Source organism: Choristoneura fumiferana, chromosome Z (assembly GCF_025370935.1).
Source record: "Choristoneura fumiferana chromosome Z, NRCan_CFum_1, whole genome shotgun sequence".
Taxonomy (NCBI): domain Eukaryota; kingdom Metazoa; phylum Arthropoda; class Insecta; order Lepidoptera; family Tortricidae; genus Choristoneura; species Choristoneura fumiferana.
In genome coordinates this window covers 13727750-13754038 of record NC_133472.1, presented here as the reverse complement: position 1 = coordinate 13754038, position 26289 = coordinate 13727750, and the positions used below count along the sequence as shown (strand labels likewise).

At 36.4% G+C, this 26289-nt stretch overlaps 1 protein-coding gene across 1 annotated transcript in view; it reads left to right on the top strand.

Annotated features, from left to right (window-relative positions):
* LOC141428250 (probable multidrug resistance-associated protein lethal(2)03659) overlaps positions 1-26289 on the top strand; it is a 40302-nt gene that overhangs the window by 8488 nt on the left and 5525 nt on the right. The window contains exons 2-6 of the mRNA XM_074088133.1: positions 16261-16393; positions 16655-16909; positions 17209-17398; positions 19495-19631; positions 21394-21534. Of these exons, the coding sequence (XP_073944234.1) occupies positions 16261-16393; positions 16655-16909; positions 17209-17398; positions 19495-19631; positions 21394-21534 (856 nt within the window). The remainder of the gene's footprint in view (positions 1-16260; positions 16394-16654; positions 16910-17208; positions 17399-19494; positions 19632-21393; positions 21535-26289) is intronic.

Below are 26289 nucleotides of genomic sequence, written 5' to 3'. Positions count from 1 at the left end.
TTATGTATACATAATAGGAAAACATAGTAGCAGTTGTATTATCAAGATATGTATGTATGTATGTAAACTCTTTATAGTACAAAATAAGTAAACAAACACAATTGACAACCTATGAGATAACTATATGTAGAAAGGCGGACTTATCCTCTACCAGTCAACCTTTGAGTGGATGAGAGGAGCATTTAGATATTTATATCTGAGAGAGATTTATGAATGGGGGAAAAGATAAAGCTACCTGAGATAGTATAAACAGATTCTGGGGTAAATAAAGAATTGTAAAAATACTTAGAAAATATTTCAGAATTACATATTGATTTACAAATAGCCGCGTACTCTTCTTTGATATCATTCGCTGTCGAAAACAGCTTGTTTTACAAAAAATGCTTTATGTACGATAGTAAAAGTATATAATAATCTACACATAGAAATAAGTAACTTTGACATGCCTGAGTGTAAATATGAATTACGTAAATTTTGTTTAGATAAGTGTTATTAGATAGATAGATAGATAGATAAAAAACTTTATTTCCACAACACATACACGGCTTAGTAAATACCAAACAATTGTAAAGCAACATACAAAATTAACATGATGATTAATGACTTAATAACTAACATGCAACAGTTCCGAAAGTTAAATAAACATTGATTAATTTATCAAATTAAGAGAGCCATGTGATGATGTGGAGAATAGGCGCTGACTCAGCATGTACTGCGGCTATGGGTGGCCACAGAGCTGATATTCTGTCAGAAACCTGAGATAGTGCCAACGTGCTTGAAGTTTAATTTTGCCACATGCCAAACATTCAAATTTAAAAGAAAATTTTTCGAAAAAGAACACTAGATATTGGGAGAAGAATGAATAGAGAAGAATTAATAGAAAAGAATCTATGCGGAATGTCAAACCAAAAATTAAAATAGTGATAAACTCACACACATTACTTTATTTATGAGCGAGGAAGGTTCAGGACGTTTGTATTTGACGCGTTAGCAGATGATTTTTATATTTGATGCGAAAAGTTGGTCTTGATTTAATATTTCTTATGGGTGGAGGTATATTGTTCCAGCATTTTGTTGCTTGGTACCTGAAACTTCCCCGGAACGCACATGTTTTATGCGGATAGACGCTCAACACCAAGGCTCGCGAAGCTCTAGCTCTATGATTGGAGGGCGACCATTTTAGCTTTGAATATAAGTAACTGGGAGTTTTAAATTTTAAACAGTCAAACAACAAACAAGACAGCAACAGATTATAACGATTAGACATTTTCAAAATTTTAGCATTATTGAAGTACGGAGTAACATGAGTACGATGCGGTATCTTGAAACAAAACCTAGCGCAGGCGTTTTGTACTCTTTGAATTAGTCGTCGCGAACGCTCCAGAAGACAAGGCCAATACACGGTGAGACAGTAATCTAATTTAGATAGAATGAGAGCCTCACACAATCGGATTCTCAGTTCTACGCTTAGAAAATCACGGACATTATATAGCACTTTTAATCGGTAAAAACTGGTACGAGCAATTTCATTCACGTGATTTTCGAAGCGCAGATTTTTGTCAATAATTAGACCCAGACTACGTGCCTCGTCCACGTGCCCGATATGTACGTCTCCGATTGCTATTTTGGGATCTAAAAGCTGTACTTTGGATACCTGTTTCTTAGAACCGAGCAATATATATTTGGACTTGTTCGGATTTAGCACCAGGCAATTGGCATCCGACCAGTCAATTATCCTTTTAAGGTCCTCATTTATTCTGACAACCGCACTATTCGTGTCATCCGGTCTAAAAGAAAGATAAATTTGAAGGTCATCGGCGTAAAGATGAAATTTGCAGTGCTTTATACATCGGACAATATCAGTGCTGTACAATATAAACAAAAGTGGGCCTAAAATTGAGCCTTGAGGCACTCCTCTTGTAACAGCACAGGATTCAGATGACAAGCAATTACCATCGATGTGATGAATTTTAACCAGTTGACGTCGATTTTCAAAATAACTAAGAAACCACTTAATTGTTGGGTTATCAAAGCCATAATAATGCAACTTAGAAAGAAGTAAATCAACGTTAATACAGTCAAAGGCACGCGAGAAGTCTAGGAGAACCAAAATAGTGCCAAAACCGGTGTCTTGAGCAGCAAGGACTTCATCAACAACGTCATGTAAGGCGGTAGTTGTACTTCTTTTTTTCCTGAACCCCGACTGCAATTCGGGTAAAATATTGTTCAACTCTAGATATGCAGATACCTGGTTATAGACCACCTTTTCCAAAACCTTGGACATGTACGGTAAAATACTTATAGGTCGTAAATCTCTGATATCGACGGGTTCAGAAACTTTAGGTATCGGACGAACAACAGCTGTCTTCCATACCTCCGGGACATAGGAACAGAGAATTGAAAAATTTATTAAATGAGTAATAATGCTTAAAGTGCGGGGAAGAGTCATTAAAATCATGTCAAAATTTATGTCGTCATGACCTAAAGCGTTCGATCGTAGACTAAGTAAAACTTTGGCTATAGCATTTTCAGAAACAGTGACTAATTTGAAATTAGAGTTACTATGCCGATGATATTCAAAATAAGTAAGAGTGGATAATTCTACGACATTACTACCGGGCACGTCAATAAAAGTTTTGTTAATAACAGTAGGATTATTAAAGTGTTGAGGCAGTTCTGGTTTTTTATTGAAATTCGCTACGTTTTGTTTAAGTTTTTTCCACAATAGTTTAGGATTATTTAGATTGCAGTTGACATGTTGTTCAAAAAAGGCCTTCTTCTCATAAAATAGACTGGTATTTACGAGGTGTTTTAAAATTTTGTACTTTTCTTTATTTGCTTGTGTTTTATTCTTACGATATTTATTGTTTGCTTTGTTTCGAATACTCATAATATAACGGACAGTAGTGGTTAACCATGGTTTAGACTTATATCTTAGAGTAAATTTTCGTACCGGGGCATGTTTGTCAAACAAATCAAGAATGTATGTGTTGAAAAGGGCAACCTTTTCTTCTACTGTTTGTAACGTGTATATATCCTCCCAATTAACAAGATTTAAATCTTTATCGAATTCAGCCTTATCGACGTCCTTCAAAAATCTGCAAAGTACCGTCCTCGGTAAGGGTTTTATTTTTTTGATGTACAACTCCGCGAATATCATTGCGTGTCCACCAAGCTCCGCTACATGGTCGATCTCGACGCTATGAACTTTAGCGTCAGTGAGAATGAGATCAATAAGAGTGGAGCTGTGATCGGTGAAGTGCGTCGGCTGGGAAATATGGTTTTGCAAATTGTGGTAATTAATAAATTCATTTAAACGTTTGCTTTTCGAATCGTTGACATCCAAAAGATTAATATTAAAATCTCCTCCAAGGATAATATAGTCGTACTTAGAAAAGGACGTTAAAGTGCTATTTAGTGCATCTAAAAAGACTTCAGTGCTAAGCCAGGGCGGCCGGTAAGCAGTACCGACAATGACAACTAATGAATTAACTTTTGTCTTGACCCACAACTGCTCAACATCAGGCACAGAAGGATATTTACATATTTGAACGTTAATATCTTGCTTGATGTAAAAAGCTATACCACCACCGCCCTTACGGGTGCCAAGCTTACGCGGTACGTGCTTTAATTTATAACCAGGTATTGACGGCGCCCGAGCCTCCTCTCCTGCCCGCAACCATGTTTCATTAATAGCTATCAAGCAAGGTTCATGGCGCTCAATTGCCACAATCAACTCGCTATGCTTTCGAGGATTGCAAATAGAACCAGCGTTAAAAATTCCAAACTTAAAATATTTTTTATTTAATTTACCGATCGCCATGTGACTATGAGGGAAAGAATAATTTTAAAAAGAACACTAGATATAAGACAAATAACAATGTTTGGAATTAATTGAACAGCGAGTAAAGTGGCAAAAAGTGAACGAGGCAGCGAGAGTCGATTAAATAACATTAGAGTGTGAACTATGAATTGGGCAAATTTCGGTTCCGGATCCAGGCATATTAACTCAAACATAAACATAAAAATGGCACAAAAACATATCACATGGCTCAAATTGCAAGTATTCATGACAACAAAATAATAACCAGATGAGTACATTTCAGCAACTGCAAAATGCCATAAAGTACAAAAACAAAAATATAGTCTTTCCACATGCAAGAGGACAATAGGCAAACTGATGTTACATATTATTTCCTGAAAGCGAAACAGACTCAAAAACACGACACAAATCACTCTCCGTTCGAATATGATACACCTTAGACTTATCCATTTTCCTTGCCAGAATTCGTCCATCCCTGGTCCAAATATACGTCCAGTTCAGCTTTCCACCCAAATCCCTCGCCCTCCCGAAGATGATTCGGTTAGTCCTCGTTAATCGCTCGTTGATGAACAATTTGCGCGACTCATGCGCGGGCAAGCCAAGATCATCAGTGGTGGTTCCGCGTCGTACTCGCGAGCTTTTTATGAATTGATCACGGAGGGCTCGCCGCACCAGGCGCGCTACAATAGGGCGCGGACGAGAGGTAAATTTGCTACTAGCAGAGTCATCCTGTATGTGCAACGGACCGACCCTTGACGCGAAAACGATGTCCCGGTCCTCAATCACCACTCCCAGCTTCATACCGATGCTTACAACGATATGCACAGTCGACTCTCCCTTAGTCTCGGGTACGCCAGAGATCTCAATGTCATTCAGTAAAGCCTGCTGGTCCCGTTCATTGAGCTCACACTTAAGCGCAGCGATTGTGTCACCCATGGCCGCGGTTTCGCAGGTCTTTCCATCCGCGTCCCTCACCTTCGCTATTTCAGCCTTTAAGGAAGAGTTCTCCGCCTCTAAGGTGTGTAACCTTTCCCCAAACGCAACAACGTCGCCCTCTAATGCGGACAGCCGAGCAGTTAATAACTCCGTGGTTTTGGAGAAATCGGATCTAAGGTTCGCAATTTCAGCCTTAATGTCACTATTTATCGCCCTTCTCATTTCTGATAATTTTGTATCAAGAAGAGCAGCAAAATCCTTGTAAGTAATGGTATCATGACTGGCGATTCTTGGTGCAATTAATATTTTGCTTTGCTCATTTTGAGTTAAACTTGAACCCTCAAAGTCATTTGTGATGTCGAGTATTGATTCATCGCAGGACATATCATTGACGTTAGATAATGCGGTTTGGTCGGGGCCCGCAATCGAGGTGATATTGAGATCGAGGGCCCTCACAAGCGACGGCCCGTGCACATCGATCAGGGGCTTGCTCATTACTTTCTGATGAATGGCCCGAACAGGAGTTTCCTCAGCGCCTCTTCTTCGCGATGTAATATTATTACATGAAGGACACCGCCAGCATCTCTTTAGCTCTTGTAGATTTGCCATATAATAAGGACTGGTCATATTAACGCAGTTGTGATGGTAAATTCCCTTACAAAGCATACAAGCGAGCAATTCTAAGGCCGCTACGGGCTTATGACAGCCAAGGCAACTCATTTTTATAATGGAAAAATACTTATATATATTTATCAACTAAAATTAATATCGAAGAAAGCCGAACGCAAGCAAATATAAAATATCAGGCGAAAAACAGCGATGCGCCGGCCGCCGGCCGTTCCATGTAGATGCGACGATCAGTCACAGCGCCGGCGCCGGCCGCCCGGCCCCGCGCTCGCTACAGCGCGCCGCGTGCGAAGCACGATGAGTCACCCGCCGCACGGTAATACACACTTGCTCGCTAGTTTCGCCGCGCGCCTGGAGATTGCGTTTGGCGTAGCGGTAGCGGCGCCCGCGCAGCACACTGCAAGTCGTTCCGTTCCACGGCCGCACTGGGTTCAAATCCCAGCCGCGGCAGACACAAATCACTGTTGTTGCAGTTGGAGTTCACTCAAAACTTGTCGTCTCACTCAAGGCACGCCCACTGGGAGGAGTTAGCCCATAAAAGTTCAATAAGAGTAAGCAGGATTTAAAATTTGGGCACCTGTCCAATCGCGAATTTTAAAAGTTAATATAATTTGTGAGTTTGTAAGGCAAATGACACACGTCTGAACCGTACAACATGCACGTGGGCACTACTCCTAATTATGGCATTAATAATTATTTTGATCCAATAAGCGAATAACTTTAAATTTCATCTTCTGAGTTTGACATAATATAGTATTTTAGTGTTATTTAATATGGTACAAATCAATAGTTTATAACAAAAATTTGCATGCTTGTTTAAGTAAAATGTACGCACTCAAAAACGCTTCTCCAACTGTATTACTACTACATTTTCGCAAATAAATATTCTTATTCTTATTCTTAAATCATATTAGAAATGCTTAAACAGGGGAAATAAGTCATTATAAAGGGATAAATAACATGCTTAAGAGATATGTAGAATAGAAAAATGACATTTTATATTTTTTATGACAGGGGAAACGGGAATTGTAGTGACAGGAATGAATAGAAAGGTAGATGTACAACTTATGAGAGAAATCAATATGTAGAAATTAGTATGTACAGAAGTTTGAAGCATAAGTATAAATAGCATAAATGAAGGGTCATATGTAAAAGCTACTAATCCTTATAAAAATGTATGTTCTAGTAGAACCCAATACCAACGAGATGAGGGGAAAATTTTATGCAATACATTAGTCTAGGTACTACCAGTGAAACCTATTAGAAAGAAAAAAAAACAAATGGGTGAAGTAGATTCTCAGACACACAAGATAAGTTATTTAGTTATGTTTTAATATTTATTTGGGATCAAACGGTACATTATTTTAAACCTAAACATAGTTACTATTTTCATTAACCAATAAGGTTGCCACCAGTTATTAAACACATTGAATTATATAAAATAAGTTGTATCAAGTTGAAATTAATTAAAATACAAGAATAAAAATAGAGATTAATTAGAATACAGGTTGACATTTCAGTTAAACCACCTGTACAATGCTTATTAATTAGTGGATAAATTTAAATTAGATTAGCTTTTGTTAATTGTTGGTTATTATGCTAGTAGTGTTTAAAATAAATTTAATTAACTACATTAAGACAAGTAGGGTAATTAAGATAGAAATAAAATCATGCGGTGTTGTGAGTGATCAATGGATTAGCTGTTGGTATGAAAATAGGGGAAACGATAGAGGGAGGCGGTACGGAATTCTGAAAGTAAAATCACCCTTAAAACACATACAAATAGAAATGAAAAATTAATTTAACTTAAAATTAGCTTAGATTACAGGTCTATATTAAATATTATTTATTAACTGAGTAATAAAAAATTGTAAGCAGGGAAATTAAACTTAAAAGCTAGTAAATTATAGTGTAACCTTATGTTGCAGCATTTACATTAACTAGAACAAATGTTATACAATGTTGGAAGGAAAAAGGGAGTAAGCGCCAGTTGTATATAAGTTAAAAGAATAGAAGTTTATTTTCCTCGGAGTGGTCATTCGCCAAAGTTATTACAGAGTTGTGGGCCATGTCGTTATTGTGTTGAATCTGAAAGAAAATGTAGACGGTTAGCATTGACATTTGGTAGGACAATAACAACATTTTAGATTGGTAGAAACATAAGAAAAAATTACGATATTCACCTTGCGATTGTAAGCTCCGGCTTTTCGGTTGATGTCAGACAAGATGAGGTTTACAGTAGAGATTTCAATTAAGTACATTAGTGGGACAGCAGGACCTTGGGTTTCGTTCTTCGCGACGATCCCAATTTTACAGATAAAGAGACATGACAGCGATCATAGGGACAAGGAAATTTCAGCAACAATTTATCGGATCTGGTGACAGACATTATAATTCTTTTCCTCTTGCAAACGATTGAACCACGCAGCGTTTCACTTAGTTAGTTACCAAAGTATCCAAAGTAAGCATCTAAAGTTGAGATAGTAGGAAGAGTTTGATGATGCGCGCGCAGATTAGCTTCTTAATAATTAGTGTACAAATTTAAAATTAAATTTAATAACATAGCGTTAATGTAATTAAGAATGCGTCTATTTAAACGGCAATATACGATACGATTTGCTTTGACAGGATTTGACATTTGATTTGAGAGGTTGCCGTAGAGAAGAAAAGTTAGTCACATTGTAGAAAAATTATAACGGGATTTGCGTGTTTTGAGGTGACTCAAACGGACGTACGGTCGGTAGCTAACAGTAAGGGTAATGGTTAGTTCACAAAAAAATATATAGATTGAAGTTCGGAAATGAATCTTAAAGGGTCTTAAATTTATTAATTTAAATTGAGTAAAGGATGCTAAGTTAAAGTTTCAAAAAAAGAGGGGAAAAGGAGAAGAAATATATTATAAGTATAAGTTAATGCCGAGTAGTCAAATTTACCAGCAAGTTAGATACTATAATAATAGATGGGTTAATAAACGCATTTTGATATTAAAAAGGGGGAAAGCGAAACGCAAAAGTAAATTTGGGTGGTTTGCCAAATTAATGTTTAGAGCTGAGTTAAGAGTGTAGAAAATATAATTATTATGGTATCTAAATTGATGACCTAAATTAAGAGTAGATAGAATATTTACAGTAGTATTAGAAATTTTAGCAAATTATATTATAAGCGTTTGGTAGTTAATATGTAGACAGTAAGAGTAGATTTTATGATATGTATATATTAGGCTTAAGTACCTGAAAAAAAAAACAAACACGTAGGAAAAGGTGATAAATGGGAAGGATATTTATGATTAGGATAGGGTAGGAAAAAATAATGTTGATGGGAACTATCATTGAAAAAAAAAAGGGGTTAAGAAATAATTTTGAGAGTAAAACAAAAGAAGTCTGGTTATACTAATTGGGGTTATTGATTGTTCAAGACAGCGAGCAATAATGAAACAAAAAAAAATGAAAGAGTGGTGATGAAATGTTGTGTGATATTATATGCTAGAACCAACGTGAGGGGGTTCTGAAAAGAGATGAAGTATATCTAAGGAAATGAGGGTCTTGAATAATTAACAATTCTGTAGTACAATCGGATCATTTATTGGTAGTTATAATTGAACACATTACACTTACAACTAGAATTCTTGATAGAGGTGTTAGGATAGGCCAGTAGGCAAAATCAGTTTTGTAGACTGCGTTCAAGGATTTTAGTACTCTACTAGTGGACAGAACTAAAATTTACACTACACATGCTCCAAGACTAGGAAGTCATTATTGAAGGCTAAGTCTGGACTGGGAGGCAAATGGATTGGGCATTTTGACCTTCTGGTAAGTGAATAATCGAAAGGAATGCCTGGGCTTAAGGAGAGAATCGTAGTTCTACTAGGACTTGATAGTTAGACTTGCTATCATGCTTTTATTAGAAGCTGAGATACGATTTACTACTAGAGTTATCTTGCCTCACAACCAAGATCTTTCGCAGAGTCTTAGACATTCTGACTGGATTGTAACTGTGTTCATATCTGTGAGTTTCAACACTGGTTCAAATGTAGGCTAGAAATAGTGATAGTCTTAGCTTGGTTAAAAACACACCACACAAAACACATTTCAATTATAAAGACTAATAAAATTTTATTTTAAATTTTAAATATTGACATAAGTGTGATAGACCAATTCGGGCGTTAAATTGTATATTAACTACTTCTTAGTCTATCAAGGGGAAAAGCTGTAACGGTTCGGATGTGTCACACGACCGTCACTGGGAATAAATTAGTAGAAAATTGTTAGTGGGGCCATCTATGAAGGTTTGATGGAAACTCGAAACAAAAACATGTCGACAAAGACAGTTAAATAGAGTAATTGAGATTAGAATGTCGATGTAATTAAAGCAGGGATAATTTAGCAGTCAATTTAATGAGTAAATGTTAAATTTAATTGGAGATTAGAATTGTGTTGTTCGGGTATAATAATTAATGTAAAAAAAACGCCATCTATGGTCAATTAAAGGAATTAATGGTAGGCGTCATGGAAAATTAGTGAACTAATGCCGAACTGGGTTTAGCGGCAGATTAACCTGGGAGGCTATTTAGTTAGTTTCACGTGGGAATTATAGAGGTCGCTTTTGGTAATGGAAATGTAAATTTTATCTAAAAACAAGAAATATGGTCACAAATTCATCAAAAATAGACTTGATATAGTAATAGAATCATTAGTATTAGTCTAGAGTAGATCTTAGATACATTTGATGTTAATAATTAGGTTAATTTAAAGAAATATCAACGAAAGCATCATGGAAAGGGCAATTTGTCGAAATTAGCTAAATAAGTTAAGAAAAACCGAAAATGCAAGCATTACGTAATCATAGTATAGATTATTGGTTCATTATCTATTATAAATTTAAGTTTTCATTCAAAACGGAGTAGTATTAGCAGAGTAATTACACATTTAGTTAAGACGAAATTACAAGTACTCTGTCGCACTGACTTAAAGTAGGAACGTGGCGAAATTATAAGCAAATTTTGAGTGGCGTATTTCGACAAAGGAAACTATGAATAAACGGCGCGAATTGGGGATACCAGTTAATAATTGTAGGCAAATTAGCTATTTTATAACGAACAATAGAAGTATGTAATTGGCTATTTATATTCAAAGAGTGTAGGGAGTAATAAGTAGAAAATTATCATTAGAAGTAAGATTATTGTTAGATAGGTTAAGAAAATTAAAACGTTGAGGTAAAATTGAAGTATTTGACAAATACATATAAATATTTATTGAAAATTATTGTTGTAGCACAATATAAAAATGAAACGTATTTACTAGAATAGTTAAGCTAGGATAGTGTCAAGATAAATAGGAAATTTTAGTTCAAAAATAAATTCTACGGTAAAATTTGGCTATTTTGAGATAAGGATTTGGCAGAAGAAAAAGCGAGAGCTGGCAATGTCAACGTTGTCGACTTGGTAAGCTTGGCGTCGTTTGGTCGCTTGGCGCGAAAATACCAGAGGTCCCGGGAGAGAAGCTATAAATAGAGGTGACACAAAAAGGGCGGGAGCCAGATGGATTTCGATTTCGTAGAGTCAACACCGTTATTTTGCTAGTCGGGGGTTTAGTTTCTGTGCGCCATTTTGTTAACAAATTAGAGTCAATAGTATCGGTTAATTTTATTTCATTAATTTTAATTGGGTTTTTGATTTATTTAATTTGAATTAATTTTGAATTTACAAGAAATGTGAGTATTTCTTCAGGAAGTAAAGTGTCGGGGTCTTGATCATTAATCTGCGGAATAATGATTAACTCTCTGGTTTTTTAATTATTTGTGAAATATTTAGTGCTGATTTTCATTCGGAAAATCTTGTGAGGGAATCTTTGCGGTCTTGTGGCGGTGAAGTCCTTATTTGTTCTTGTAGTGTGGAGTGATCGTTTTATAGCGTTTCATTTCAGCCTACGTATATTTTGTACTAACCCATAACTTTTCTGTGTTTTTCCCAACTTAATGGAAATGACTTTGGTTCCTCCATAACGTACCTTGGTTGAGCTTTAAGTCCGTCTATATCGTCTGACACCTAACGGTGACAACCGTGGACGAAATAGGCTTCCACTTCCTGAAGCTGTGGCGGCTTCAGCGGCAAAATACTGTCGTACCAGCCACCAGTGGATTCTGTTTGTCTTTTGTAACGACTAAGTAGCGCTCGTCGAAGTGAATGCGTGTCTTGTTGACGCTTGGTTGTACTTAAGAAACTCAGAATTCCTGTCCCCTATTTATTTACGTATTTATGCACAACGTTAGGTATTCTGCTGTTCCGCGGGGCTCTCCGTCATAGGGACTTTCCTTCGGAAAGTTGGGAGCTCAGCACCATTTAGGGACCGATAGGGCTTTAGGTATACACACCATCATTGTTGATAGGAGATTAGAAGAAATTCATTGCACCGTGAATTTCTACATTACACTAAATGTACATGTGGGATTAATTCTCTAGTTTTGCTAATCACAGACAGAGAGTAGGGGCCTCAGGCAAGCTTAAAGTACAATTGTAGGATTTATTAGGGCTATATAGGTAGGGAAGTTCATAGGCTTAGCTAGAGTAGCGTTTCCTTACACCGGGAAAAGTTACTATTTTAACTCACCACACAATTAGTTCACCTATGAGGGTTTTCCTCCAAATTGCTAAACTCCAACACAGAGCTAGGGAAAGCTTAAACTCGCACACACATAGTTTTAAGGCATAAATTAGATTTTAAGAAAAGAGAATAAAACATAAAATTTATTTAAGTACTTACGTCAAAACTTCATTATACAAAACTTAGTTCATAAGAACTTGACTACGAATAACTTTATTAAAATTAGTAAGTTGACTTCAATTTAAAACCAAAATACGGTTTGATCATTTTGTTAAGAGTAAATAACAATAACATATTTTAGCTGTCTTTCCTATAATGAATAAGCGGGAATTGATATGACACGATCTCATAGCTAAGTGGACAATTAAATGCCAGATAACTTACTGAATAATATTTAACACAATTATCATCTAATTTCGATTTGAATTACGATTGCCAGCTAAAATAAGCTTTGTTTTGATAAAATTAATATCAAACATCATATTCATACTTTGATTAAGATCTCATCAAATTATATCTAGTAATAAGTTAGAGATAAAATCGTAGAGGGTTTTGGACCATCTATCAATTAAGATACAAAAGTCTTTCGTGTTATAAATACATACTATCTGTTTTAGTTGTCGTACCTACTTACATTGAGTGAACGGATGTAGAAATCCTGACTACGGTCGATAGCTTACGTTGACACATACCAGGCAACAGTCTATCTGGAAATTTATGTACTTTTCATTCGATCTCGATTTAAACATAATTGATTAAGGATTGATAGTTGAAACAGTTTATTGTTCATTTAAAATATATGAATTGAGACAAAACTAGTCATAGACGAGTCCAAAACCTAATACAGAGGTTATCTTGAACACCCAAGGGTTATCTAGTTATAAGCTAGTTAGATTATTATTAACGCTTGTGTTCTGGGCGTAAAGTATAGAAATCGGTACTTACTTTCTGCTTTACTCTGGTAACGCCAAATGCTGGTAGAACTAGAAAATTAGACTAAGTAGATAGCTCATTAAAATAAGTGAAAGTCACTATGAGATTAGTAATTATACCAAAATAAAATTATGTCAAATTAGACATTCCATATATCTAAGATAGATAAGACATAATCTAAATTAAGAGATACTAGTGCCTATAGTAAATGAATAGCTGTAGTGTCTAAACTCATTCCTGAACTAATTATCAAAGTTATAATTAAGCATCTCATAGAGTATTCTAATATAAGCATAGAATAAGTAACCATAAGTCTAAAATTAGATTCAACTTGTTACAAAACATTGTGTTTGTATTTCCATACTTTGATTTGAATGCACCGAAAGTTAGTGCTTAGTCTAGTAAATCACAACTTGACATATCCATAGAGATATATTGCTCTGGTGTGCGAAGGAAAGGACGAAGGGCAAGGAGGTAGCGTCCTCCGGACCTGGGTCCGGTATTAAACTTAGTTTTAAGTCAAAATAGATTCAGAAGTAATACAAACACAAACTCTATCCGTAGTGAAAATATTTCCTCTCATTTTTCCAAACTGATTATTCTAGGTAACCTGAAAGATCCATTTCTAGAACTATCCAGTCTAAACATACTAGTATATCTAAATTCACATCTCAGTAATTAAAGTTTCACCTAAAGTTCAGTAGAGTTCAATCTAGAGTCAAAATTATCACGAAGTTAGGTACTGCTTAATTAATTATAACATTAGAAACACAACTGTAGGCTTTTCAAATTAATTCTCAAATAAAAGCACTTAGTTATTGCTGGGCATAAGGTAGGTTCCTATCCACTAGACGATTCAAAATCACAAGGCCATTAGAAGGGTTATTACAATTTGTTGGCCGTGACCAGCATAAGTTCAGTCAAGTACAATTAAAGATAATAAAAAAAAAAAACTTATTATATCATCACCTATTACTGGCAGTAAAAGACCTATTACAATACATATATTTACTGTATACTATATATACTATAATTACTATTTACTATATATTATAATATTATAAATGCGAAAGTAACTCTGTCTGTCTGTTACGCTTTCACGCCTAAACCGCTGAACCGATTTTGATGAAATTTGGTACAGAGATAGAATAGACCTTGGGAAAGAACATAGGCTATCTTTTATCGCGAAAAAGAGGCTTTAAGGGGTTGAAATAGGGGATGAAAGTTTATAAGGTGGAAGTTTGTTGCTGTCGAAGATAAAACCATGAAACTTGGCATTTAGACACTAAATGAGAAATAAATAGATATTTGTTTAAGCTTTTTTGAAAATTCGACCTGTGAGGAGGTGAAATAGGGGATAAAAATTTATATTGAAGGTCGTCATTATTGAAGATAAATCGATGGTTCTCTATGAAATTTGGCATTTGGGCACTTATAAGAAATAAATAGATATTTTATTCAAGCGTTTTTGAAAATTTTACCTGCAAGGTGATGTTAGCAGAGGGGATGATGCAGTGTTAGCAGAGCCTTCTAATCTCAAGCAAAAATGTACGCAATGTGGGGTCATTTTAGATGGCTTATTGACATAGACAGTCAGACCTGAAAATTTTTATTTTTCTGATTTTTCTTATTTATTGTGCTATATGTATAAGAGCTACCTTTATGCAAAATTCCAAGTTTCCAGGACAATCGGAAGTACCCTATTACTTTTTCTGTTAATGGTGATTTACATGAAAACATCTTTTTAATGACTAGCTTTTGATTGCCTTGACTTAGAAGTTTGATTTTTTCATAGCTTTCGGGACTATTGACCTGAGTTTAGGGTTTCAATTTCAACTAGATACCGATACTCCGCGCGTTTACGAGATAAAGGGTCTTGACAGACAGACGGACGGACGGACAGCGAAGTGATCCTATTTTGGTTCCATTTTTTCCTTCTGAGCTACAGAACCCTAAAAAACATTTGTTCCGGCGCTTTTTAAATCTCAACCTATTTACTTGAAAATATGGGGATGAAAGTTCTTAAGGAATTCCAAACAAATTACTATAAGTATATTCATCGGAAATATGTGTAGCTATGCTTAGTAAAAGTGCCGTCTTAATTATAATGCTACCCTCCTACCTAACTTACAATATAGGACGTAAGGTGTCAAGAGTTCACTATGAAGAATTAAGTAGTCCTTTTATGTTGACAGGTTAGAATACACGTCGTATTGCTAAAATGTGGCTTCCCGCAAAATATTTATGTTTTACCAAAAAACATGGATGGATGGATGGATGGATGGGTGGAAGAAAAAAAATAAGTTTATATGTATAGCAATGTTTTAAAATAGATTATTTTTAGTAAACCGTAGAAGTTTCTGTGTGCTGTAATTGGCAAAATAGGTATCCTAAATAAATTAAATACTTCATAAATATACTACTCCACGCGGACGAAGTCGCGGGCAAAAGCTAGTTTAAAACAATTATAAAAATAACGAAGGACATTTTTATGGTGTAAAATTGGGTTATAGCTAAGTTTTAAAGAGGTAAATTACTTCACAAAGCTGTCGAACGAAGTGGACGCGTCTTTGGCTGTGCACCTGGCTGTGCAATATAAAATTATTAAAAACAATACCTACTCATAAAATACGAATACGACACATTCCAATCTAAATAAAACCTGTTTTATACACGGGCAAGATGGTGGTAGCAATCCGGGCGGATCTTGCACCAGGTCCTACCACCTGCCTTTTTTGCTGACTGCACTTTTTATTGACTGTACTTACTTGCATTGTCATCTAAGCTAGGTACATTTCCGGACCAAATTTCAAGTCGATGCCATTAACCGTTGAGGAGTTCCGTTCTGCGGGGACGACCCTGGCCGGTCTATCAGGATTTCACTACCAGATTATTGTATTGTCACCAGATTAACATAAGTATGCCAAATTTCAAGTCAATCGAACCACTGGAAGTGGGTTAAATTTAACTACCAAGGTTCGACCCAAATATATAGAAATAAATAAACAGGGCAAGTCAAAAGAAAAGCTTGTAAAAACGCATTCGTTTCGCTTGTGAAGTAAATAAAATAAAGCGCGAGTGAGTGCGTCATGCGGGCGTTCCAAGGCAGTGCGCGGCAAGCCCTGAATAGCACACTCTAGGGAGGAGCCCCAGACATCTATATACTTGTAGAGGAGAACTAAATCACGGGAGTGAGCCGCACCTGGTATAACTAGCAAGACTGTACTCGAAACGTACCTCACGATGCTAATACCACCTAGCAATATTCTACGAGTACCTGTCAGAAAGAGTGAAATTGTATCTATAGAAGTGGTTATCATGAATTTATGGATGTGTTTGCAGGACGCGTGTCGGGGTCAGTGTACTCGCAGTACTTCCGCGCTGGCGGCGGCTGGTGCCTGCTGCTGCTGACCGTGCTCGCGATTGTGCTGGCGCAGGTGGTCACCTCGCTCAGCGACCTGTGGCTCACTTACTGGTGCGTACCCCACACAGCTACAGTGTTTGCAGAACGCGTGTCGGGGTCAGTGTACTCGCAGTACTCCCGCGCCCGCGGCGGCTGGTGCCTGCTGTGTCTCACTTACTGATGCGTACACATCTCTCCTACGCTGATTTCCCATTCAGTAGTCACACCGATACGACGACCTTGTGTGTAACTAACTAAATAACCCTCCATACCTAATTTCCTCCTTTCATTAAGCCACAAGCGCTATAACCAGACTTAAAACTCTTGCTTCAGGATGAACAACGTTGAAGGCGACATCTCGGAACAGGAAAGAGCGAGAAATTTCACATTGGCCCAAGCTTTATCTAGTAATGTTAGCACCGCGATATCTGAAGCTACAACTGAAGTTCCAAATTCGACCTTTGTGCCAGAAATTTTGAAAAATGCGTCCATCGTTTTGGCGCCCCTCCGAAGCTCGGAAGATTCATCATTCTTTATTTATATTTGGGCCATCGGCATTATTGGTTGTATACTTTTAACGACAGGAAGGTAATTTACTTATGCTTGTATTTTTTTAGTAGACTAACTTTAATACCAACAACTTATTCATCCCACTGAAATCGTAGTCATAAACAAATGCTATTTTACTCAAACAGATACCGATTGCATAAGTAGCTAAATAAATCTTAAAATTTCTTTGGTAGTCGCCATCAGATATTTCGGAGCGACCAAGGTGGTCAAAAATATCGGCACATGCAGTCTATTATTAAGGTTGCCTTGGCCGCTCCGAAATATCTGATGGCGATTGTACCTAATAAATGTTATGTTATATCACGCGTACATTTTAGATCGGTGCTATTTCTGAGGGTGTGCATGCGGAGTTCCATCAAGCTCCATAACCAGATGTTCAGTAACATCCTCTCCGCAACAATGCGCTTCTTCGACACGAACCCCTCCGGCCGAATCCTCAACCGTTTCTCGAAGGACATGGGCATAGTTGACGAAATTCTACCCCGGATGTACTTGGACAGCATTCAGGTAAGTACACCAACACTAAATTTTCTCTCTAACAGTTTGCTATGTATTTTACTCTAAACTAAAACATTCCCTATTAATGATTACTTTACAAGATTATGTATCTATGCGACGTTTCAACTTTTTTAGCCATTGTGCAATAAGTTAACGCCGACACATGTCAACAGAAATTGCACAACATTTGGAAATTCAGTTTACTAGGTGACCATTACAGTACGAGTTATAGTTGTAAGACGCTGTACAATCTACTTATACTTCTTTCATGAGATATTCTTATCTTAATCTCTTTCGTTAAGTAGACTAATAGAAAATACAGGTGTTTGTTGTTCCTTAGTACCTGCTTATAGTGCGTTTATCTTATGATAATCGTGGAATTGTCTCACAAGCTTTGTTTAATTAGGTTACATGCGGGGAAACGATATATTGTACAGTTAACTATACAGGCATAAGTTACTTAAATATGTGTTTTCGTCTGGTCTCTTATCACACCGTTATTGAGGATGTCAATAACTCATGAGGTCATCGATAACTGTGAAATCGATGATTTGCAAAAAATTGTTTTACGTCGATCGAGCCTACATACCTACCTAATTTTTTTAGGGTCAAAAGGAAAAAGAACGGAACCCTTAGAATAACCTGAGTATTCATCTGCCTGTCCGTCTGTCACAGCCTATTTACTCCAAAACTACTGACCGATTTAGTTGATACTAGGTTCACACATCTACGTCTGTGACCCAAAGACGGACGTGTAACGTGAATAAAAGTATTTTGAAAATGGCGGGAGGGGGAGCACTTTTATGGGGTAAATTAGAAAATTAAATAAAACATTTAATTAAAAAAATCAAAAAACCCGACTGCCAAAACTAAAAGGAACAAAATAAGCCTAGTGGTCTTGAGCTCTGTTAAGTAGCTAATTTAAAGTTCAACAGTCGGGACCCATTTAAATCGCGACGTTCATAAACTCTTAGTAATGGGTCCCGACCCGACTGTTGAACTTTAAATTAGCTAAGTACTTAACAGAGTTCTAGACCACTAGGCTTATTTTGTTCCTTTTAGTTTTGGCAGTCGGGTTTTTGTTTTTTTTTTATTTAATGTTTTATTCATAGTTATTCTGCTATTCGGGACGGAGACAAATATGTACATCAAATCAAATAAAAAATTTAAAAACCCGACTGCCTTAAAAACCAAAATAAAGAAAATAAGTCTTGTGGTCTAGAACTCTGTCAAGAAGCTCTTTTAAGGTTCAACAGTCGGGACTCATTCTCATTACCAAGTTTTTTTAAACTGGTTACGATTTGAATGGGTCCCGACTGTTGAACCTTAAATGAGCTTCTTGACAGAGTTCTAGACCACAAGAGGTATTTTCTTCATTTTAGTTTTTAAGGCAGTCGGGTTTTTGATTTTTTAAATTAAATGTTTTTTATTTTATACTTTTTTTGATATTTCTGTGAAAATAGTAGATTAAAAGTATTATAACCCATATATATTTAGAATGGGCTAATTATTAGCATTCATTTGATTCCCATTTTGTTACAATACAAAATATATTTTTTATTCCTTCGCCATATTTTTTTTTCGCAGACGCCATATTGAAATATTATATACTTACCCTATGTCACTCCGACAGTTATGACGAATCCATTGATACCTCATATGTTACAATCAGTCCAGCCGTTTAGGCTGCAGCGAGGACCAAAGAAATGGACATACATACCCACATACATACATACGCTCGAAAAACATAACCCTCCTTCGGGCAGTCGGGTAAAAAGACCGCCAATTATCTCCGAAACAACTGGATCTAAAATTTTACAGGATATGCCTATTAAGTATAGACAAAAAAAAAATAGATTAAAATTTCCTGAAAGTACGTAACCACCTCCACGCGAGTTTTTACATTCATATAAGGTATTTAGAGGCCTGTAATTATTTTGGTCTATTATATAGATAGGGCAGCTGGCGTGCAAGCTCAGTTTAAATACCGGATTTAATTTTTATTTTTTACACATTTTAACGAAAATATTTGTATTATTAATTAGGATCTCTTCATAAATAATATTGCCTACACTGGGTAATAGATATAAAATTTTGCACTTTAGGTGATGATGGTGATGGCGGGTATTTTGGTGATGGTGGCTATTGTCAACCCCTTTATGCTGTTGACGACCGCCGTTTGCGGTGTCCTAATGTGGCTCTGGACCATTGTTTACCTCAGCACGGCGCAGGCTATTAAAAGGTAAGTTAGAGAAAACAAGAACAAAACGAAGCAGTAGGAAACAGTGAAACCTGAGGCGTATGGCCTAAAGTTTTTGTCGCTCGCGATCGCAATCAAATGACAGAGTTCCCAGCGAGCATCAGAAACGTTAGGCAATATGGCCTCTGTTTTATGTACGGAAAGAACTAAGAGCATAACGACAAAATAATAATGTAAAAAACCGGCCAAGAGAGTGTCGGACACACCCAAGATAGGGTTCCATAGCCATTACGAAACTACGGATTTCGGTAAAAAAAAATCTCAACTAACTAAATTTTACCCACTATACATTTTGTTTAAAGCCCAATTTCCCACAACACATGACAATGACTATTCAACAGTTCAGTTCAGCTAGACTGACCAAAGACCGAGACGAGATGTATTTGACCTAACATCAAGCATATCCGTCCCGACCCCATTAATTAAGAAAAAATCATAACATACCCCAGTCACCTAACACCTTCGCTCTGAGTTAAATCAACATTAATTCAAATAAGCAATTTTTTTGCATTAAAAATTTGGTCAGGTTAATATAATTACATAATATAATTTGCAAATATATTCTTCAATAATCCACCAAAATTTATCACCGCGGCCGTAAACCGAATTATTCAAACATATTTTGACAGTAAATTTACTGGGTGACACTCTTCCTATAATACCGGGATGGAAATACCGACCCTGTTTTTCGTGTACACGCCCTGTCAGTTTCTATCCATGGGCGTGTGTACACAAAAAACAGGGCCGGTATTTCCATGTCGGTTTTATCCGGGCCAGGAAAGAGTGTCACCCAATTAGTAAATAGGTTTTTTTTGAGGTATTTTAGGGTACAACTTTTTTTTACCATCTTCCGTAACCAAATTTTGGTGGATTCGAAAATATAAGTACAAACTTACTAGAGCTTGAAGCATCAGCTACAAATGTGTTGTTATCAGTAAGCTGTGGTCAATGACTCAGTTTCAGCTCATGATAATTTCAACACGAATTCTGGCAAGTCATTTTAATTAATGTCAATGCTTGGAAATGTGGATTCAAAAGTTTGCTGTGGGTTATAACTGTTAGTTTTGTATTTTAGCTTAGTCAAATATTTATGATTTACCTATTTACAGAGTACCTACATCTTTATTTCATTGAGCTTAACTGTGAGTAATGTGTTCTTTAGTGATACACAAATAAAATATTTCTCGAGTAGGCACCTAACATTTTGTCAGTTGCCGACAGAGCACAAACCACTTCCACGACCTTCGTGAATTTTTTTGAATTTACCTAACTGACTCATCGTTTCGCATCTAGTCAATAATTATCAGAATTTCCATCTTTTAGTTTCTGCCTGTAAGGCTGATCCAATTGATCCTTGTATGATCAATTGATCAGCGATCCCTGTATGATCAATTGATCATATAAGGATCGTTACCTTTCCGACACACGACACATGCGTACATTCTTTGCAAGAATTACTATGAGTAATAGACGACTAAACTGACACGTACTTGGACCGCTACAGACACGTGAAGTTGCTATATCGCGACTCGCAGGCGGCAGTACGAGTTAGCTCACCAACGCACAACACAAATTCATTCGCTTACTGCGGACTACACTATGGGATACTGGGATAAGTATGGTGCGGCACCCTTCCAGTCGTTAATGATCACGATCACGAGACTAGTCTCATGATTCCAGTCAGGCTGCTATCACATAGCATATCTATAGTGGCAGTATTCTCAGCTGCGTGTTGATTCCGCAGGGTGGAGGGCGTCACTCGCAGTCCGGTGTTCTCTCACGTGTCCGCTAGCATGGCGGGACTGACGACGGTGCGCGCGTGCGGCGCGCAGGCCATGTTGCGCACGCACTTCGACGCCAAGCAAGACGTGCACACCGCCGCATGGTCAGTAACCTGTAGAATTCGATATACTTATTAGGAGTAACAATATTTAAAGCGTGACTGACAACTGAAGAAAGAGTACCTATGCCATGCGGCGTCAAAGATATCTTAACGCTTTAGTACCTTGTCATTGTTCAAGATTCTGACCAAAGGTTTTACACGACATTATATCGACAAGCTATAGTGAAGGTAAACATAATTCGTACCTCGACTATACATACAAAATGGGAAACTCCTTTTCTCAGGTCGTAGAATCATATACTTACTTTACATCATCCAACCAGACGCCCTTTAATTTTTACAAGCTTTTCTTTAGCTTGCCCTGTTTGTTTATTTATATCTTTATTTATATACTAGCTTTCCACCCGCGACTTCGTCCGCGTTGAATTAATTTTTCGCGTGAAACACTATGATACATAATAATGTCTCAGTTTGTATTTTCGATATGGTTTTACGGGATGACAGTAAAAGTAACAAGTTTGGAGTTGAAAAAAAATACAAAATTACTCCAACTAACCAATCATAAAAATAATAATAATCCCAACATAAAAGTAACGTATATCTCCTTTTTATCAAAATCAGCCAGCGGATTAGATTTCGTTTCCACTAGAGATGTGCGAAGATGTGTTGCGAGGAATGTGTTTGTCATGAACCAATACGAGTAAAACACTTCATTTATCTATCCTCGCTCTGATCATCTTTAGTGGAAACAGCTCGGCTAGGTAAATGAAGCGTTTCTGTGGGTTCTTGACAAACGCATTCCTCGCAACGCATCCTCACACATCTTTGGTGGAAATGTAGCCTTACCCGTGAAAACAAACGATCGAATAAACAAACAAAATTGAATGTTTTGAAAAAATCTGCCTCGGACTCTCACTAAACATATCAGGCATAAGTATACAGGGTCATTGTTAATTCGACGTATTCCAGTTAGGAGCTGATAGGAGTGCCTATTTGCGATAATTTTAACCCCCATATGCATTATGCAAAAGTGAATCATTTTCGAGTTAAGTATCAGGTTTTTTTTAACATAAGTCAAAAATGCAACATCAAAAATTTATGAAATTAAAATATCATTTTTTTTTTATTTGATTTATCAAAACGATTAAACACTGATTATTTATCAATATTAAAACAGCAATTATCGGTCCAAATTTAAAAATGCGAGATGAAAAACGATATTATTTCAATATTTTTTATTTTATTTTTTTCCACTAAAATGACTTAAAAACAAAAATAATTTTATGAAACTTGGCTTGATGATTATTTTAAAACATGATCGTTTTCTTAGCTCTCAAACAATGCATAACAACTAGAAACTTATTTCAAAAAAACTGAAAAAAAAAAGGTCACAAAGGAAGCAGGCGGAAATTCGTATTCGAACTAAACTTAAAATCGCTGTTTGAATGTCTTGCAAATTGATTGGTCTAATGCGTACTACTTAAGTCAATGAAGGAAGCAAACTGGCAGGTTAAGAAAAAAAATAGTTTTCAAATAATTATTTTTAGGGTTCCGTAACCAAAGGGTGCCAACGGAACCCTATTACTGAGATTCCGCTGTCCTTCTGTCTGTCCATCTGTCACAGGGCTCTATCTTTTGAGCCGTAATAGTTATACTCAACGCCGTATTTAGAGTCAAAAAAGTTACCAAAGATCACGAAGAAGAAGTCATTATCATTGTGACGTTCCAGATGTAACCAACTCATGCACATTAATAAAAAAATAGTCTTATAATATTTTAGTTTTATTTAGACCTTAAATGGGTACCGGCAACAGAAAACTTAACAGGAAACAAAAACTCAAGAATGAAAATTACCACGAGTATAGAAAACATTCGATCAATCCAAACTTCAGTCCATACGTTAAGTGCAAAATTCGAACTTCGTAACTTGCCATCCCGCTGACGCTTGTTATTTAATACGAGAGTCAGATACCAATACTATTCGAACTTCGATTTTCGAATTTCGTGGTAGCCCCCAGATGCCGAATGAAGTGTCAATTGGACAAGTCATGGTGGCCCTGTGGCCGCCATGTTTACCATAGTTTTCCATACGTTGTTTGTGGTCGATATCTTTATGTGCATATCCAAAATATCAATACATAGTATATCGCAGGTTATGAGATTAATAGTATCCAAATGTTGTTTAAACCTGAAGTATTACAACTGTAATATGAACTTTTCTTCTACAAAACAGTCTCAACCATAAATCTGTTGGTGAAATTAATATTTACATTAAATTATTATTTATGCAGTTGCATTCAATTTCAGCTTTACAATTAAATATAAATAACTTACTTATGTACATCTAAAAAAAGAAAGAATAAATTATATAATGAAGTAAAATAAAAACTACTCCATATTCGTCCGCATCGTACTTGGCCCAAACGTACCCATTACACCAGCGGCATTGCCCCGTTGTATGGCCAACGAGACCCGCTGGACTAAGTACGACCCGGAACGGGGGTCGTTCGTTATGTACATTACTTAGAAAAGTTAAAACTTACTGATGCAAAACTTTTTCATTTTATTGGCATCACATGAGTAGTTTTTTTGGAATCTATATACGGCGTTGAGTATAGACACTTAAATTGTCACAGATTATGTATTACTGTGGCCGCTATAACAAGAAATAATCTGCAAGCCAAGTTTCATAGTTTTTTTTTTTTTTTTTTTAGGCATTTAAGTGGAAAAAAATCTCGAAAAATATTGAAATAATATCGTTTTTCGTCTCGCATTTTAAAATTTGGACCGATAATTGTTGTTTTAATATTGATAAATAACCAGTGTTTAATCTTTTTTATAAATCACAAGAAAAAAATAGATTTAAATTAATACTTTTTTTTAAATAATTTCTGATGTTGCATTTTTGACTTATTTTGAAAAAAGCTAAAAAACATGATAACTCAAAAATGTTTCACTTTTGCATAAACCTCCTAACGGGAATACCTACGTCGAATTACCAATAACCCTGTATAAATGCGAAAGTTTGTAAGTCTGCTTTTTTGTTTGTTCAGTTCGGTACCTTTTCATATCTAAACTGCAGAACCAATTTAGATGAAATTCAGTATACACATAGTTTGAGTCCCGTGGAAGGATATAATGATAGTTTTATCCCGGAAAATGTCATAGTTCCCTCGCGGGCTAGCGATTAATTTATATTTCTTAAAATTATCCTAAATACCTACGTTTTTGGAAAGCACCAACTTCATAAACGATCAGAATTCTATACAAACGTTCAACCCCTTCTTGACCCTTTTAAGGGTAGAATTTCTAAAATAGCTGAATTACGTGTTTGTTTTATTTGTAAAAAAAAAAGTTTCAGCGCTCTAGCTTAAAAAATTACTGACTTACATACAAACTTTGAACCCCTTTAGAGGTCGAATTAAAAAAAAAAACCTTCTTAGTGGATCTCTATGACTCAAGAAATATGTATTGTATTGTATTGTAAAACTCTTTATTGTACATAAAAACACATGAAAATAACAGAACACAGGAATAAAGAATGTACAAGTACAGTGTAAGTAAGTAGTGTATAATTATGTCTGCCAAATTTCAAGTTCCTGGTTCCAATAGTTTCGGCTGGGCGATGGATGCTGAATCAGCCAGACAAACAATTTTTTATATAAAGTAAAGTAATAGAATAGATTAGGTCAAATCTTGGAAGCTAAATTTGACCCACTTTCATTTGTCCGATCGACTTGGAATTTGGCATACGTAAATTGGTGACAATACAATAATCTCGTAGTGACATCTTGGTGGTCCTGCCAGGATCGTCTCCGCAGAAAGGAACTCCTCGATGGTTAATATTACCGACTTAAATTTAATGCGGATGTAGTTTGGATGACAATGCAAGTCAACAATAAGTACCTACAGTCAGAAAAAGCTTGTATTAAATATGTTTTTTTTAACATAAACTTGTACTTATTTTTTCTTGTTTTTTAGGTACTTAACATTAGTTTCAAACACGGCATTTCTATCTGGCTGTCGCTTATCTCAGCTACGTAGTTGTCGTCGTGGCCTACACTTTCCTGTTTCTTCAACGATGGTAAATGATTCAAAGTTTAATGAGGCTATCGCGTGTGAATTCACCACTAGAGGCGCTAGTGTAGCGTGAGGTCTCCGAAATGTCAAATCTTATAGTTTTTGGGTGAGCTATGCGGGTTTATTTATAATTAGAAAATTTTGTGAATATTTTGCAATATCTGAAATTATTATGGCAAATATGCGTTCCGGGGCAAATGAATATCTGTGTTTTGAGACAGTTTTGTCTTCGGAAAACCTTTGTCCTCCCTTTTTTCCGAACAAAACGGGGACATGGAACACTGTGGCAATGCTCGATATTTTTATGGTACGGTTTTAAGGTGTATTAAATATTATTTTAATCTAAACTTTGTTTTCACGCCCGTAATAACAGACTTTAAAAGCCATACTAAAAAACCTCACGCAACAGTACGCCATCTAGTGAGACAAAAAACGATAGCCCTCACTGATTCCATTAACACTACCACAATAGTAACGATTATATTTTTATGTTTAAATTTTTAGGGTCAACAAAAGCCGGCAACGTTGGTCTTGCAATCAGTCAAGGTCTAATTTGGTGAACATGGTGCAGTACGGCGTCAAACAGATAACAGAAGTTATATCACAAATGACGAGTGTGGAGCGCGTGACGCAGTACACTCGCTCCCGCAGGAGGGTGACGGACGGGCCGCCGCCGCCGGCGGCTGGCCGCAGCGCGCGCGCCTCGTGTTCCGCGAC